The 16,053-nt window shown below is 57.3% G+C and overlaps 1 protein-coding gene across 1 annotated transcript; it reads right to left on the reverse strand.

Moving 5' to 3' along the window:
* Positions 1-14,772: 14,772 nt before the first annotated feature.
* RNF222 (ring finger protein 222) lies at positions 14,773-15,643 on the reverse strand. The gene has a single exon (XM_064676440.1). It carries the CDS (start codon positions 15,641-15,643, stop codon positions 14,978-14,980), a length of 666 nt encoding a protein of 221 aa, XP_064532510.1. The 3' UTR covers positions 14,773-14,977.
* Between the last annotated feature and the right edge of the window lie 410 nt (positions 15,644-16,053).

Below are 16,053 nucleotides of genomic sequence, written 5' to 3' on the forward strand. Positions count from 1 at the left end.
GGGCTGGTGGAGCCAATTAGATCGAGTTTTTTAACGTGCTTGGAGCTGTGTGGTACCTAACAAAGGGGAGATGACAGCAGGAGGATGCTCCAACCAGGAGCCACCACCCAGAGCCAGCACTCACCCAAAGAGTTGATGATTTTTCAACAGTGCATGAGACAAAGAGGGGGCAGAGATGGGGAAGATGTCCTCACTGGCACGTGGGTGAGAGTCAGAGCAGAGCCCAGACTCACCTCTCTTCCCTTTTGGCATCTCAGCCAGGCCAGTGCCCCCAGGCAGGTGCCTCCACTGGCAGGAACCTTGCCAGGGACATGATCCCCACCCTCGAGTCACGAGAGGGAGATTTCCTTGCAGAGTTTTTTATAAAGCCTCTCACAACCAATGAGAAACATCCTTTTTTATTATTTACTGATTTGTCTTTATTTCCTGTCATGTTGCCAGTGACCACAAGAGACAGATAAGGTTTTCTTGCCTGTCCCAGGAGGGTGGGAGCTGCAGTGTGGGGCAGGGGGTTTCACAGCCCTCATGCACCAGGATGCCCAGGCCAGGAGTTCAGCTTTACCCTCCAGCAGGTCTCAGGGTGCTTTTCCACCTCTGTGCCCTTGGGACAACCTCCTTCAAGAATTTCCTTGATGCACCTCAGGATAAGAACCTGCACCAAGCATCAGTTGGTTAGTGTAGCTGTATATGAGGAAGGGCAGCAGGAACCAACACCCTCCTTTATTTGCTCTGGTATTTTTAATTTCTGGTGCTGAGCCTGTCAATCCAGCCTGTAAAGCTTGGCCGAGGGCTTTGTCACCATTCAGAGTCTGTCCCTTGCTGGGTGAGTGTCTGGGTGTGTCACTCAGGGTCAACATCCAGGGAGCTGTTGGTGTCACCCAGGGAACCCAGCAGGAAATGGTGCTCTGTCCCTGTCCCCACTGGTCCCTCCTGTCTCCTGGGCCAGTGGGACAGACACTCCTGGATGAGGTTTGTTGGGGAGCAAAGCCATGGGATGATCCATCACATCACCAGGGAAGGTTTTGGGATGTGAGGGGTGGAGGGGGATGGTCACACACACAGACAGAGCTGTCAGCCCTGTGCCCAGACCTCCTGGAAGCCACTGGTGAGCCCACACCCCATTCCATGGAGGAGCAGAGACCTCCAATTCACCCATCACACACCAGCTCAGACCAAGCCCTGCACTGCCAGGGTCCTGCAGACCCCAGGATGCTGCATTCCCTGTGGGATGTTCCTGCTTGCACATCTCCCCCTCTGTGACCCCTCTGTGGTCTGTGACAGTCACCCAGCTCATCAGGCTCCAGGCAGGGCCATCCTCCAGCACATGGTGCACAAATCAAACCCAAATGTGTGTGTGTGTGTGTGTGTGTGTGTGTGCCAGGTGCCTTCAGCATCCTTCACCTCCTCCAGGCAGATGCAAGGCTGTGGGCACAGGCAAGACATGGTGACTTCAACTGGAGCAATCAGGCAGGCCCAGCAACAGAGGGGAAGAGTCCCACTTGTGGTGGGAGATGATGGGATTTCTCTTGCCTCCCTGTCCCACCTTCTCCCACGGTGAGCACTCACACCCCAGCACCTCAGAGCACCAGCTCTGATGGTCTCCAATGTCCTCTCCATCCCAGGGACATCAGTCCTCCCTTCTCCTGCTGTCCCCAAGCCCCAGTGGCTGGGGCAGAGTGGCAGGATGGGTGTGAGTGAGGCACCAGTGAGTCCCTGTCCCTCAGCACGGGCAGACCTGGCCCAAGCCCAGGCTGTATTGACTCAAGGGCTTATCTTTCACCACCGACTTTTTGTGGTTTTGTACTCGCTGTGTTTGCTCCAGGCTGCTGGGGGTGTTCCCAGCCATGGGCATGGCATAGCCCAGTGCCTGTGGCACAGAGCCTGTGTGTGCTGGGCACTGGCAACCAGCAGTGTCCCTCCACCCCCTGGACAGGCTGTGCTTCCCAAGTCACCCCACTCCCCAAAAACCAGCATCCTCCCGTGTTTCCTACCCTGATTCTTCAACCCCCAAATGCCATGGGAGTGCACTCCAGGAGTTCTCTCTCAGCCCTCCTTGCAGCCATGGCATCCCCAGCTTGGCACCTGGGGAGGAAATATCAATCCCAGCAATATCTGGTGTTTGCTCACGTGCCTGAATCTTCCAGAGAGGAAAAAAATCCTCCTTTTGTGACTAAATGTTATCAGCCTTTCTCATACCTTGACCTGGGCTGGTCCTGAATATCACTGGGCAGCTCACAGGGTCCAACTGAGAGGGTGGTGGCTGCACACATGGACATTCTGGACATCTCCTTTGCACCCAGAAATTGGCTGGTTCTTCTGTGTGGGATCTGCCTTGTGGGAAACGGTCCCCTCAGTCCCACTGTTATGATTTTAGATGCCTTTGTTGAAGAGATCTTGAATTTCTAAGCTATTAACAGGATCTTTTAAAGTGTTCACATCTCTTTTCCCTGTCTGTTTGTAGGGGAGCAGGGAAGGACGAGTGTGAATGTGAGGAGTGAGCAGAGGAAGAGGAGCAGCACCATACAGGGACTCTGTCGTGCTGCCCTTGCAAAACCACCCCTGCAAACCCAGCAGGAGCTGTGCCACCCTGCCCTGCTGGGCACCCTGTCACTGCTCTGGGCACTGGAGACACCCCTTGAAGCATCAAGACCCCTTTTGCACTCTCTAAGCACCTTGATCTCACCTCCTGCCCACCGCTGCTCTCTCAGAGGGCCCAGCACAAGCTCCCTGGTGGCAGAGGAGCCTTTGCCCACTGTCCTGACCACGGGCAACAGATCCACAGGGTCCAGCTGGCAGCCTGGAGCAGCTCTGCAGACCTCACCCAAGGGATGGGAGATCTGGTGCAACAGGAGGGACTGCCCCAGGTGGAGCTGAGTCCCCTGGCTGGGGACCCCTCTGTGTATCAGTGCACTCAAGGGAGAAACCACAAAGTCAGACAGGACAGAGGATTTCCTGAGCAAAATCCAGAGCAAAACCTGGGTGGAGGTCTTAGGAATGTTTTACCTAATCTCACCAAGGTCCCAGGAACTTTGTAAGAGGGTCTTAATGAAATACTCAGAAGACCTTGGTTCAAAGAGCTGCAAAGGCCAGGAAAGGATTTAGTGCTTCAGCTGCCAAACCATGGTGGCTCCACAAGGGAACAAACTTCCTGACTGACTCAAAATACAAATCTCAGGTGAGAGGAGACCTCTTGGTCTCCCATGTCTCCATTCTCCTCTGTTCCTGATGCTGATCCTGAAGACACTTGTGTAGAATGAAAACATATATAGCACCTATCAAATTTATAACAACCTATCAAATAGGTTGTTCAGCACTTTCCTTCACAAATACCTCTTCTCAGCTATTTAAAACTTCACCAAAATTTATTTCTGTGTGATTTCCTGTCCTGGACAACCTGCATTTGTGATAAGTTTTGCTGCTGCCCTCAGTTCTCTCTGCAGACCAGCTGACAGGACAGTGCTGGCCCTCAGGGACTTCTCTGTCAGGCTCCATATGGGGCCCTGATGAAGGAGGGGTCTCCCCACCACATCAGAAAGACCTCCCCAAACCATCCTGTGGAGCTGGAGATGTGGTTTGGGCCCAGAGAGCACATTCTTTTGCATTCAGTCCATGCCATCAGCTCCACCAGCCATGTGATGGGCAGAGAAAACCCCCCAGGGGCTCCAGAGGGAGGGGTGAGCTGGGGACACCCCCCTTCCCTGCTGCCCAGACCACAGCATGGGCCACAGGAGACTTCATGGGTGGCCTCAGGCCCTCGGTGTCCTTGCTGTCCTTGATGTTGGCATTTGGGCAGTGGGGTTGGTGGGAGGGTTGTTCAGCGTGGGAACTCCTGTTTGGGGAGGAAACAACTTCTCTGTCTCTGGTTCCAGGGACATGAGGCTGGTGGCAGGGCTGGATCACAGTCCCTGCCATGAGGAGAAAGCTGGTGTCCCCTGTAGCCATCTAACCATCCTATCCTCCCATCCTGGGAGGAAGGCTCCCTGCTCGACCCCACAGCTGTGCTGTGCAGGTCCCACAGCCCCAAGATAACTCCAGTTTGAAACCCAGGCATTATTCATGTCCTAATCCCACCCCAGGTAGGACAGGGACCACCTCCCAGTTCCCCAGAGTATCCATCAGAGTTGTCACACTCAGGGGTGCCACCAAGCACACTGAGCAGGCACCAGGCTGAGGGTGCAGAGCAGAGCAGAGCCTGTGCCAGGGTGTTTGCACTGCTCTGTTCTGTCCTGGGACAACCAGTGTGGTGTCAGGTCTGGGACTGTTCCATTAAAGTTTCTGCCTTCCTTTTCCAAAGCTGGTTGTCTCTGTCAGGAGGTGGTGGGGTGAAGCAGGAACCTCTGGTTGCAGTAACTCTGGGAAGGAGCAGCTCTTGCACAAGGGAGCTGGACAATGCATGGGATAAATCAGTCAGAACATCAGTGGGAAACATGAGCATCATTAACCCCTCTCTGGCAATGTGGGGAAGCCCCTCCACAGTGCAAGTAAGCTTTTAAAAAAGAATCTTTATAATTCTTAAAATTTCTAAAGGTGCTGTTGGCTTTTCTGCATTTGCAGCCAGTGCAGCAGTGGGACATCAATGAATTCTTTTTCCTTCGAAGATAAAACCATATTAAGAGGGTCTCTGAGATTTTTGCGAATTCCCATGACTCCAGGAGCAGGGCCAGGAGATCACAACATAACCCTGAGATCAGCAACTGTGTTATCTCTGCAAATGAGTGCCCTCTGCCCTGGGCAAGAGCCAGCCTTCCCCAGGGCAGCCTTCCAGTCATATCCATCCTGCCCCATATCCATCCACAGGGCAGGAGACAGCCTGCAGCCAGGAACTGTGTCAAGCAAAGGGTCTGGGGGACTTCTGAACTGACCCCACTGCTCACAGGGCCACCTTTGCACTTCACCCAGGGACAGAGCCAGCCTGGCTCGGGGGGGTGGAGAGGGACCAGCACTCCTTGACCTGACAGAGACCACAAACTCCTCCTGCACCTTGTACCCGGGGGATGGAGATGGGGGAACAAGCAGGATTTGTACATCCTGGAGTAACTGGTTCTCCCAGACTGCACAAACCCTTCTGCAGCGATCCTTGTCTGCATCCACCCTGCCCAGGCTGGAGGAGTGGGATGCCTGGTCCTGGAGGCAGTCCCTGGTTCCAGCTGGTTCCAGCACAGCTGCTGAGCTGGAGGGAGTGGGCTCTGAACTGGGATTTAACCCTTCCCAGCCATGGAGGTGCCTGGGGCTGATGGATGGGCTGGGGTGCAGCAGGATGAGCAGCTCCCCCACTCTCTGCACACTGAGCCAGCATTGACTTCACCCTCAGATCCTCTCCTTACACTCCTTGGGACCAGGCACTTGCTGCCTTTTCTGTCCCCATCCAGTGCTCCTGCAGTTCAGCTGCTGTCACTGGTCGTGTGTGGCACCTGCAGGCAGGGCACAGTCCCAATATCCCAGTGCCTGCCCCATCCTCCTGCTCCTCCAGTGAGCCAAGGCCCGTTCCAGCAGCAGGGACATCACCAGTCCCACACCAGATGGGGGAATCAGCCCAGTGGGAAGTGCACTCCCATGTTGGAATCCTGGAGAGAAGGATTCCAGGGTCCACAGCAGCAGGAGCTCCTGTGTTTGTCCCCCACTGTCAGGGGGTAGCAGGGGGGGCCTGTCCAACACATCCCCAGGGTGAAGGTTTGCCCAGTCAGGGATGGGTTTGTGGGCATCAGCAGCAGGAGGCTGGAGGTGTCTTGGTACATCCCTGTTCATCCTGGGGCTGATTGCTGCTCCAGGGCACCCTGTACATCCCTGTACATCCCTGGGCATCCCTGGGCACCTTGAGGCTGGCTGCTGCTCCAGAGCACCAGCATCCCTCTGCTTCCCTGTGCATCCCAGGGCTGCCCACTACTCCAGAGGATCATCATCCTTGCACATCCCTGCACATCCCTGTACATCCCTGTGCACCCCTGTGCATCCTGGGTCTGACTACTGCTCCAGAGCACCCTCTACATCCCTGCTCATCCCTGTGCATCCCAGGGCTGGCTGCTGCTCCAGAGCCGAGCTGGGAGGACACTGCCACGACACCAGTGACAGCTGGGTGGCTCTGCTGTCCAGCTGGACCTCGTGGCTACTGCCTTCCCTGAGTGGCCACCAACTAATTCCTGCCTGCTGTGACTGATGCCCAACAGAGCTTCATGGCTGTTCTCCACCAGTACAACCAGTCCACAGGGAATGAAAACCTTGGGATGAAACCCTTCCACACCAGGCAGTGTCCAGGTCTGGCTGGGGGTGACATCTGACTCCAGGAGTCACAGTCCTCAGCTTCCCCCAAGGAGATGCTCTCACAGGGATCTCTGGAGATCCATGATATCACAGCAACCTTGGATTGTATCAGGGGCTGGCAGCTCTGATCCCGGAGGGATCTAATGTGGCAGGAGGAGTTTTCTAGGAGGCTCCACACTTTACAGTTAAGTAAAATAATCCCAGGCTTTCCAATCCCACAGGAACGTTTCTCAGCATGCAGCTTCTCACTAAACCCCTGACTCCCGCCCTCGGGCATCCTGTGGTGGATTCCAAACCCTTCTTGTCTTCTGCTTGGCTGCAGGAAAGACTCTGACCATGCACAGGGTGTTGGTGCCCAGGACTGGCCCCGCAGCACCTGGGGCACCCCCACCCCACTGCTCCCTGCCTGCACCCGGGCTGGGCAGGCACAGGGCTGGGCAGGCACAGGGCTGGGCAGGCACAGGGCTGGCAGGCACAGGGCTGAGCAGGCACAGGGCTGGGCAGGCACAGGGCTGAGCAGGCACAGGGCTGAGCAGGCACAGGGCTGGCAGGCACAGGGCTGGGCAGGCACAGGGCTGAGCAGGCACAGGGCTGCCCCAGGTGACCATGGGGAGCACTCACCATCAGCCAGCAGATCAATCACACTGAAGACAAGGAAAATGGTTTTCCCAGCTGCAGTGGGTTGACCCCAGCTGGATGCCAGGTACCCACTAAAGCCACTCTCACTCTCCCTCTGCAACTGGACAGAGGAGAGAGAAAAAAAAAACAGCTAAGGATTCATGAGTTGAGAGAAGAGCTGGGAGAGGTCAGTGACTGATCACCTTCACGGGCAAAACAGACTCCAAGTGGGGCCAGTACTTAAATTTATTACTAACAAGATAAGAGCCAAAGAGTGAGAAATAAAACAGTCTTAAAAACACCTTCCCTCCACCCCTCCTTCCTTCCATGTTCTCCCTCCTCCCCCCAGCAGTGCAGGGGGATGGGAATGGGGGTTACAGTCAGTTGTTATTTCTGCTGCTGCTCAGGGAGAGGAGTTGGAGTCCTTCCCCTGCTCCTGTGGGGTCCCTCCCATGGGAGACAGTCCTTGATGGACCTCTCCAGTGTGAGTCCATCCCTCGGGCAGCAGCTCTTCCCAACCTGCTGTCTGGTGGGTCACTCCTCCATGGGGTCAGTCCCTCACGGATGAGCTGTACTGTGTCCCCCACAGGGGCCATGAGTCCTTCCTGGGAAAAACCTGCTCCAGCCTGGGCTTCCTTCTCCACGGGCTGCAGGTCCCTTCCAGGACCCTGCTCCATCCTGGGCCTGTCACGGAGTCACAGCCGCCTTCCTGCATCCACCTGCTCCAGCGTGAGAGCCTCCAGGGGCTGCAGGGGGGTCTCTGCACCCCGATGCTCCCCCAAGGGCTGCAGGGGGGTCTCTGCACCCCGATGCTCCCCCAGGGGCTGCAGGGGGGTCTCTGCACCCCGATGCTCCCCCATGGGCACAGAGGCACAGCTGCCCCACCCTGCTCTGCACCACAGGCCACAGGGGCACAGCTCCGGCACCTTGAGCACCTCCTGCCCCTCCTTCTGCTCTGACCTTGGGGTCTGCATTGCTGTTCCCATGTTCTCACTCCGCTCGTCCCTGGCTGGAGTTCTTTCTGTGCAACAACCTTCTGTTCCTAAATATGTTGCCCAAGAGGTGTTCCTGTTGCTCCTGATTGGCTCAGCCTTGGCCAGCGGCAGGAATTCCGTCCTGGAGCAGCTGGAATTGGCTCCATGGGACAGGGGAAGCTTCTGGCAGCTTCTAAGAGAAGCCACCCCTGTAGCCCCCCCGCTACCAAAACCCAGCCACAGAAACCCACTACACCAGCTCAGTTTGCTGCTGCAAAATGGGACATCATTTAAGGCAAAACCTGTTCTTCCCAGAAAATGCACTTGCTGGTCTTTGCCAGCTGTTACTGGAAGGAGAGTGCAGACCTTTGATCGTATTCCAGGGTTTTTTTCTTGGTGGATCACTGAGTTTTTGACAAAAAGGATCTGTAAGAATGACACAGGGAAGTGTAAAACCTTCCTAGGCAGCTGAGCAGGATATGTGCCAGGGTGCTGATGGCAGGCAATGCCCAGAAGGGCAGGGGCACACACTGGTCTGCACCACAGCTCTGCTGGGCTGTGCTGCCAACAGGGGAGTGAAACCAGCCCCTCACCAAGGGACAGCTCCAGCCCCACTCCTGTCCCCAGGATCCCTCAGCTGAGGGTTTGAGGATCTCATCCTGATAAGCCACCCCTGCCCTGGGCACTGATCTCACAGGGGGCACTGGCTGAGCCCCTCAGGCACTGCCAGACCTCTGCTCTCCTTGTAGGCTCAGAAAATTCCCCTCTCCTGCAAAGCCCCAGAAGAGCCCAGCCCAGCAGCGTGCCCTGGGTGTTGGCACAGGGGGATGGATTCCTCTGGCACCTCCTGGGCACTGGGCACTGAGGGTGGAGGAGACTCCAGCCCCCCATGGTGGAGGAGAAGGGGTGGGCACTGCAGAGGGTGGGATGTCCCCAGTGTGAAGGGGTGGCTGCATGTGCTGGAGAGGGAGCCAGCAGGGGACACCCAGCCGGGGCAGTGGCACCTCCTGCCTGTGTCCCACCCCGGGCCAGCCAGCCCCCACTGCCCCTGGCTCTCCAGGGGGGGTGAGGGGAGGGCAGGGAGCTTGGAGGAGCCTCCTCCTCAATTATTCATGGAGAGATCTCTGCTGATGGAGCTGGGGCTCTCTGAGGCTGCTTCCTAATGGATCCTGCTGCCGAGCTCTGGCCAGTAAGTACTCCTGGGCCCTGCGGAATTCCCACTTCTCCCATCTCCCTGCCATAAAAATGCCACCTTCTCCTGCTAATGATGCATTATGCAGCCATTACTGGGGGTTAGAGCCCTGCTGCCATCAGGCAAAGGCCTGTCAGTGTGGGAAGGGCAGGGTGTGCTCTCCAGGCAGGGAAATGGCACATGCTGGGATGTGCCAGGAGTCCTGTCTGTGCTGGAGGGAGGACAGCCCAGCTGGGATCAGCTGGCACGGGGAGAAGAGGGACCAGCAGTCATAGCTGGAGCACAGCATGGTCTGCACACAGCCCAGCCCAGCTCCTTCAGGCAGAGGGAGGGAAGGAGGTGACAGAGGATGCTTGGGAATGCATCCCCTGGAACCACAGGTGCTGCAGGACAGCTCCTGTGCAGAGCAGGATGCCATGGATGAGGGGGTGGCAGTGGTGGAAGATGACTCAGGACTGGCAAAGCTACTGGTAGGACACTTTGCAGGAGAAGCTGTTAAATGCTGCAGCAGAAACACTTGCCAGGCTCTCAGCTGGTTGGGTTCTGTCCCTTTGCAACACTGTCCAGGGTTTCCTGTTACCCTTTCCTGTCCATGTGGACGTCCCACAGCTGAATTCCTGGAACTGGAAACATAACCCTGGTGTTTGCACAGCTCAAGGTGCCACAAGATCAAAGAGGGGGTTCATGAGGGTCACATCAAGGCTTAGGTTACCTTGAGTAATCCTGTGGATCATCCCCATGCCCACTTTATCCACTGGCCATCCCACATGGAGAGCTGTGGTGTCCCTCCCATCCATCCATTCACCTCACAGCCTTTCATCCTTGCAGAGGCACCTGCATCTAACAGCCCTTCTGACCTGACTCTCCATCCATCCATCCATCCATCCATCCATCCATCCATCCATCCATCCATCCATCCATCCATCCATCCATCCATCCCATGCACTCACCACCCAACTGTTCTTCCAGCTCCAGCTGCTGCTCCATGAGGGAATCCTTGAGCTCAGCTCTGGGGTGGGTTTGGTGCCCTCTCCTCAAAGGAGACCATGAAACCCTTGGGACCATGGTGGGACTGGTGTTCCTGTGGAGGCTACAGGAATGCAGGTTTCTCTCTCAGGAGGGAGAGGACACGTTGATGGGAAGGATCTGTACCCCTCCTTCTCATGGGAGAAGATCCTCAGAAGGCTCTGCCTGGGCCTGAGACTCCCTCAGCAACCTCCCAAAACCTGCAGCAGGTGACAGGAATTTCCTCCAGATTGTCATGTTGTAGTGGTTTGGACTTTGTTTTCTCCCAGAGGCTAAGAAAAGTGGTAGACCCCAAGGGGTGGAAACCCCAGAAGTTTTGAAGTTCTGCCCAATGGGCGCTCCTGCAGAAATGTCAACATATCACAAACTGACCGGAAGAGATGAGTTGTAGTTTTGGTTGTTGTTGGAGAGGTGGCCATGTTGTAGGGCCACGAGGAAGGGGCTATAAGCCCTTGGGCCCTCTGGGCCCTCCCAGTCCCTGGCTGGGGGAACAGCATAAAGCTGGAACAGCATAAAGCTGGGCTAGGTGCCTGTAGTTATGCCGGGAGATGTTTTCTCCATGGGCACAGAGCAGCAGCCGGGACTGACCAGAGAAACAGTGGCAGAGAGCCAGAGATAAGGACCTGAACTGAAGGAGCAGCAGAAACAACATGCAGCACAGGAGAGAAAGGACTCCTGGAAAGGGAGGAGAAAGAGAGCCAGCAGCTGAGAGACAGAGTTTGGGGTAAGACTGTACCAGATCCCCCAAAACTCCCTTGAGACCCCTCTTGGAGAAGAGGGACATGGACTCCTATTTTGGAGAGCAGTTTTGGACATGCAGCACTAGAGGGAGAGAGAGAGAGGAGCTGAGAAGCTCAGAGAGTCCTGGAGCTGGACTGGGACAGCCAGATGGAATGCAGGGGGAGTTGACCTTGGCTCCCCCCCCTCGCACTGCTGCCACGGTGGCAGCCTGAGAGACAGGGCACAGAGGCCCTGCAAAAGATACCAGACCGTCACGAAGACCCCCCTGTGTCTTCGTGATATGACGTGGTGATACGACCTTGTCTGGGGTTACGAAGCCCACGGAAGACCCCCTCGGTTGAGGCGATGGGGCCGGGGGAGGTTGGATACCTCCCTCGTGAGTGCTGGCAGAAAGCCAGCTATCAGCTGCTGCATGTGGAGAAGAGAGAAAGAAACCTGCTGCCTCAGAAGATGCTGCTGCTTAAGGACTGGAAGGGATCTGTCCTTCTTTCCCTCCTGGACTTTTATTTGGAGGGGAGAAGAGATCTGATCCACTGTAAATACATATGTCATGGTAGAGATAGTTTGTGATCGTGTGTATAATGTGATATGGTATTTATTTGTACAGTCATTGTAATATATTCCCTTTCTCCCACTTTGAGTCTGGTGTGTTTTGTCTGGAAAAACCCATCTCACATTAGGTTGAGATGTGGGAGGGGGGATGGAGCTAGGGAATTGGATTTTGGGGCTATCTCAAACCATGACACATGTTTATAAAACCACAGTATAAAAACACATCCTGACCCCTTTTCCAGTCATATGTGAGTGACCAGCTGCCCACAGCTCTGTGCTGGAATTTCTGAGGGACCAGCAGGGCCCAGGGTGGAGCACAGCCTCTGTGGGTGCCTCTGCCATGGGGGATGCACAGGGTGGACATTTGCAGAGAACTTTATCAAAGGACCTGGGGGGGCTGGTGGGGGACAGGCTGGACATGGCCCAGCCCAGAACCCCCCGTGCCCTGGGCTGATCCCCCAGCGTGGGCAGAGGGCAGGGGGGGATTCTGCCCCTCTGCCCCTCAGGTGAGACCCCCCTGCAGAGCTGCTCCAGCCCTGGGGAACAGCACAGGGAGGACATGGAGCTGCTGGAGAGAGTCCAGAGGAGGCACCAAGAGGATCAGAGGGATGGAGCAGCTCTGCTGGGAGGAAAGGCTGGGAGAGCTTGGATTGTTCAGCCTGGAGGAGAGAAGCTTTGGGGTGACCTGATTGTGGCTTTTCAGGACCTGAAAGGACCCTACAAGAAAGATGGAGAGGGAATATTTGCAAGGGCCTGGAGTGGCAAGACAAGGGAATGGAGTCCCACTGCCAGAGGGCAGGGTTAGATGGGATACTGGGAAAAAAGTTCTTCCCTGTGAGGGTGGGGAGGCCCTGGCACAGGTTGCCCAGAGAAGCTGTGGCTGCCCCATCCCTGGAAGTGTCCAAGGCCAGGTTGGACAGGGCTTGGAGCAACCCGGGCTGGTGGAAGGTGTCCCTGCCCATGGCAGGGAGTGGGACATGATGAGTTTTTAGGTCCCTTCCAACCCAAAGCAGTCTGTTACTCCACGAAATCCATGTCCCAGTGCTGCAGGTATGAGTTATCCTCAGGACATCAGGTCACCGTGACAAACCACATCACTGAGCACCTCAGGACTGAGCTGGAAATGGCCCCAATATCCTCTCATGGACACAGGCCTGGTGAGAGGATGAGCTGTAGAGTATCTGGGGGCTGCAGTTTGCTGGAGATCCAAATGTATCCCCAGGGACCTTTAGCAGAAAAGGCCTGGCTCTGGCCAGCAGCTTTAATAGCAATCACATGGGATGATGGCAGCTTTTCCATCTGCACAGGGACTGTCTGGGGGCATCTTTCCCAGATGCAGCAGATTCCAACCTAAACCAACAGATACCTCTGGGAGCACCGACCATGAGCTGTGCTGGGGCTGGTGAGGACATGGGTACTGTGGGCAATAGCTGGCCCTAGGCACCAGATGTGACAGATGCCCCTGGGAACAGGCCTGGGTCATGCCCGTGGCACAGGAGATGCAAGCCCTGGAACAGGGAGTGGATGCCCAGCACAGCATTCCCTGGGTATCTCCAACCTCCTGCTGCCCGCTCCAGCCAAGGCATGGACTGGCTCCCCCTGCCAGCCCTGACAGCCATCCCTGGCCGAGCAGTGCCACCCTGTGGAATACACCCTCCGTGCCTCTGAAGGGGGTGATGCCCTGAACCCTCACCCCAGGCCTCCAGGTCCATGGCTGGTACCCCTCCACCACCACCCTTGGTTCCCTCTCCCCGGTCCTGTGCATGACCCCAGCACAGCACAAGACACCCCCATCCCATCCCATCCCATCCCATCCCATCCCATCCCATCCCATCCCATCCCATCCCATCCCATCCCATCCCATCCCATCCCATCCCATCCCAGTGCTGCCACTGAAGATCTTCCCTGTCCCCACTGCCTTTCCCAAACATCTCCAGGGCTGCAGCCACCCCGGGGGTCCCTCTCCCCCCTCCCAGCAGGTCTGCAAGGGGCTGGTGCCCTGCCACGTGCACTAGTTCCCCAGACACCCTAATAACAGGGTTTGTTATTAAATAATGAGGCAGGGACACGTCACTGTCAGGTCACCATTTCTTATGAAACAGGGTTTCCATTCCAGTGTGGTGTCTCAAGCACTTTTCCCCAGTGCGGGGTCACTGCACCCCGGGAGTGGGTGGGGAAACTCAGGAACGTGGGGGGGGAGAGAGGGAGTGCAAGAAGACCCCAGGGAGGAGCCACCCACCCGCATCAGGGCAGGCTGCCCTGGCTGGAACCCCAGAGGATGGAGTGGGACACCATCAGCTCCTCTGCCCCAAACTGCTCCCCCCTTTCCAACCCCAAGTGGTTCTTATTTGTTGCCCTGAAATGTTCTGGCTGGTCCCAAAGCTGGTGACACTGTTTGTCCCACCCTGAACAAGAACCTCTCCTTGGGAGCAAGGAAACCCTGTGCCAGCCCTCCAGCCCACTGTCACCTCCCACCTGCCCACGGTGGGGTGCCCACGAAAGTGCCACAGCCCTGGGGACACATTCCTGGATGATGAGGCGAGAACAGCACCCCGGGAGCAGGGACTGGGTCAGGAGGACAAAGGTGATGAGGGGATGAGACTCTTTCAGCTGGGGCCAGTCCCAAAGAGGGTAAAACCAGAAGGGGAGGGCTGAGCGATGCCTGACCTGCTTGGCACAGGTGCAAATGAGCACTGAGGGTGTGAACCCTTGGGAGTGGGATTTAGGGACAAGGGAATGTCACTGTACCAAGGAACAGGGCTCCAGCAAGGAGAGCAGGGTGGGTTCCCAAGTCTGCCCCCTTATACAGTCCAGAACTTTAGTTCAGTCCCTACCCCACACCCCAGCACCTGCCCCTGGACCCCCAGGGCAGGAGGGATCCTGTGACACTGGGAGGATGGCCATGATCCTGGGGAGCTCAGAGAGAGCTGAGGGAGGGCAAGGCTGGGACTGCCTGGGGGATGAGCTGGCATCCCTTCCCAACCCATGGCACAGCAGGGAGGGGAGCATTGGCTGGCAGAGGGGAAGGGGAGCTCACAGGGACCAGGATCACTCTCTCCATGCTCTGATTTCAGTGTCCCTGTGCCTGGTAGCTGGAGGCTCTGATTTATCCATCTCTGGGATGCAAAGCCATGAGTTCCTGCTCCAGGCTGGCTGCACCACATACCCCGATGGCCCCAACAGCCTGGGAGCCTGGGCACCTCCAGCAGCCCTATCAGCAGCCCTGATCCTCCTGCACACAGAGCCCTTGGCTCTCCCGGGGCTCTGGGTGCCACAGTCACAGCCCAGCAGGAGCTGGGAGGGAGGGGAGGGAGTAGTACTTCCCCCCTGCACACTCTGTCACAGGGTGCAGGAGGATCCCCTCCACTGAGACACTGGAGGAACCCACTAGCAGGGTTTGACCTGCCAGATTTTAACCAGAAGAGGCAGCAAATGCCAGCAGTGACACCTGGGGATCTGCAGGAAGTCTGAAAGTCCATTCAGTCCCTGTCCATTGAGAGAGCTTCACCTGGAGCTGCTTCTGGGCTTTTTCCAGAGATCTTCTGAGAGGTTCCAGCCCTGGCTCTGTCCCAGCATCAGTGACACCACTCAGGCATCCAAGCAGATCCCATCCCTGCTACAAGTCCCTCTTGACCAGCAGCAGCCAGGGGAGCACAGCCGCCAGCATGGCCACGGTGAGGATGAGGAGGACAGCGAGGGCCATGGGGGACTGGCAGCACTTCACCCCCAGGGCTGAGCTGGATGACACCAAGCTGCCCGTGTCTGCCCTGCTCCTCCTCCCCAGGGAGCTGCAGTCCGTGTCCACCAGAGGCATCCCGTGGTCGCTGATGACAAAGATGTGGGCTTCCCGTGCCAGCGCCGCCGGCAGCCCCGGCGGCTCCGCGGGGTTTGTCCCTGCGCTGCAGCACCGGGCAAAGCTCTGCACCGGCATCACGAAGTGACTGGGCACCACCAGGGTGTTGCCGGCCTCTGCTTTGGTGAGATGGGACAAGGAGGACGGTGACAGAGGCATCTCCAGTGCCCGGGGGTTGGTGCCCGCCCCGGGCGGCCACAGAGCCCTCTTCTTGCTGAGGAAGGTGACATAGCGGCACACGGGGCAGATGATGCTGCTCTGGACGTGCCCGTCCAGCTTGGCCGAGAGCAGGCACTTCACCAGGCAGTCGTGGCAGAAGGTGTGGCCGCAGCTGAGCCGCCGGTGCGCGGCCTCCAGGGGCTGGAACTTCTCGTAGCACACGGGGCACTCGGGCGGGGGACTCTCCTTGCCGGAGGAGGTCTCAGACATCCCGGTTCCAGCGGCCACGGGAGCTCCCCAGCTGTGAGGGAGAGGCACAGGATCACAGGATGTGCTGAGTTGGAGGAGATCCACAAGGATCATCCAGTCCAACTCCTGGCCCTGCACATCCCCAAGAGTCACCCCCTGTGCCCCAGAGGATCAGCCAAACCCTCCTGGAGCTCTGGCAGCCTTGGGGCTGTGCCCACTGCCCTGGGGAGCCTGGGCAGTGCCCAACCAGCCTCTGGGGGAAGAACCTTTGCCTGAGATCCAACCTGAGCCTGCCCTGACACAGCTCCAGCCATTCCCTGGCTGCTGTCCCTGGTCCCCCCAGAGCAGAGCTCAGTCCCTGCCCCTCCTCTGCCCCTGCCCAGGAAGGTGGAACTGCACTGAGGTCTCCCCTCAGTCTCCTCTTCTCCAGC

Source organism: Pseudopipra pipra, chromosome 19, assembly GCF_036250125.1.
Source record: "Pseudopipra pipra isolate bDixPip1 chromosome 19, bDixPip1.hap1, whole genome shotgun sequence".
NCBI lineage: Eukaryota > Metazoa > Chordata > Aves > Passeriformes > Pipridae > Pseudopipra > Pseudopipra pipra.

What these genes read in the sequence shown, in the direction of transcription:
- RNF222 (XM_064676440.1), bottom strand. Translation starts at nt 15,643, where the DNA reads ATGTCTGAGACCTCCTCCGGCAAGGAGAGTCCCCCGCCCGAGTGCCCC.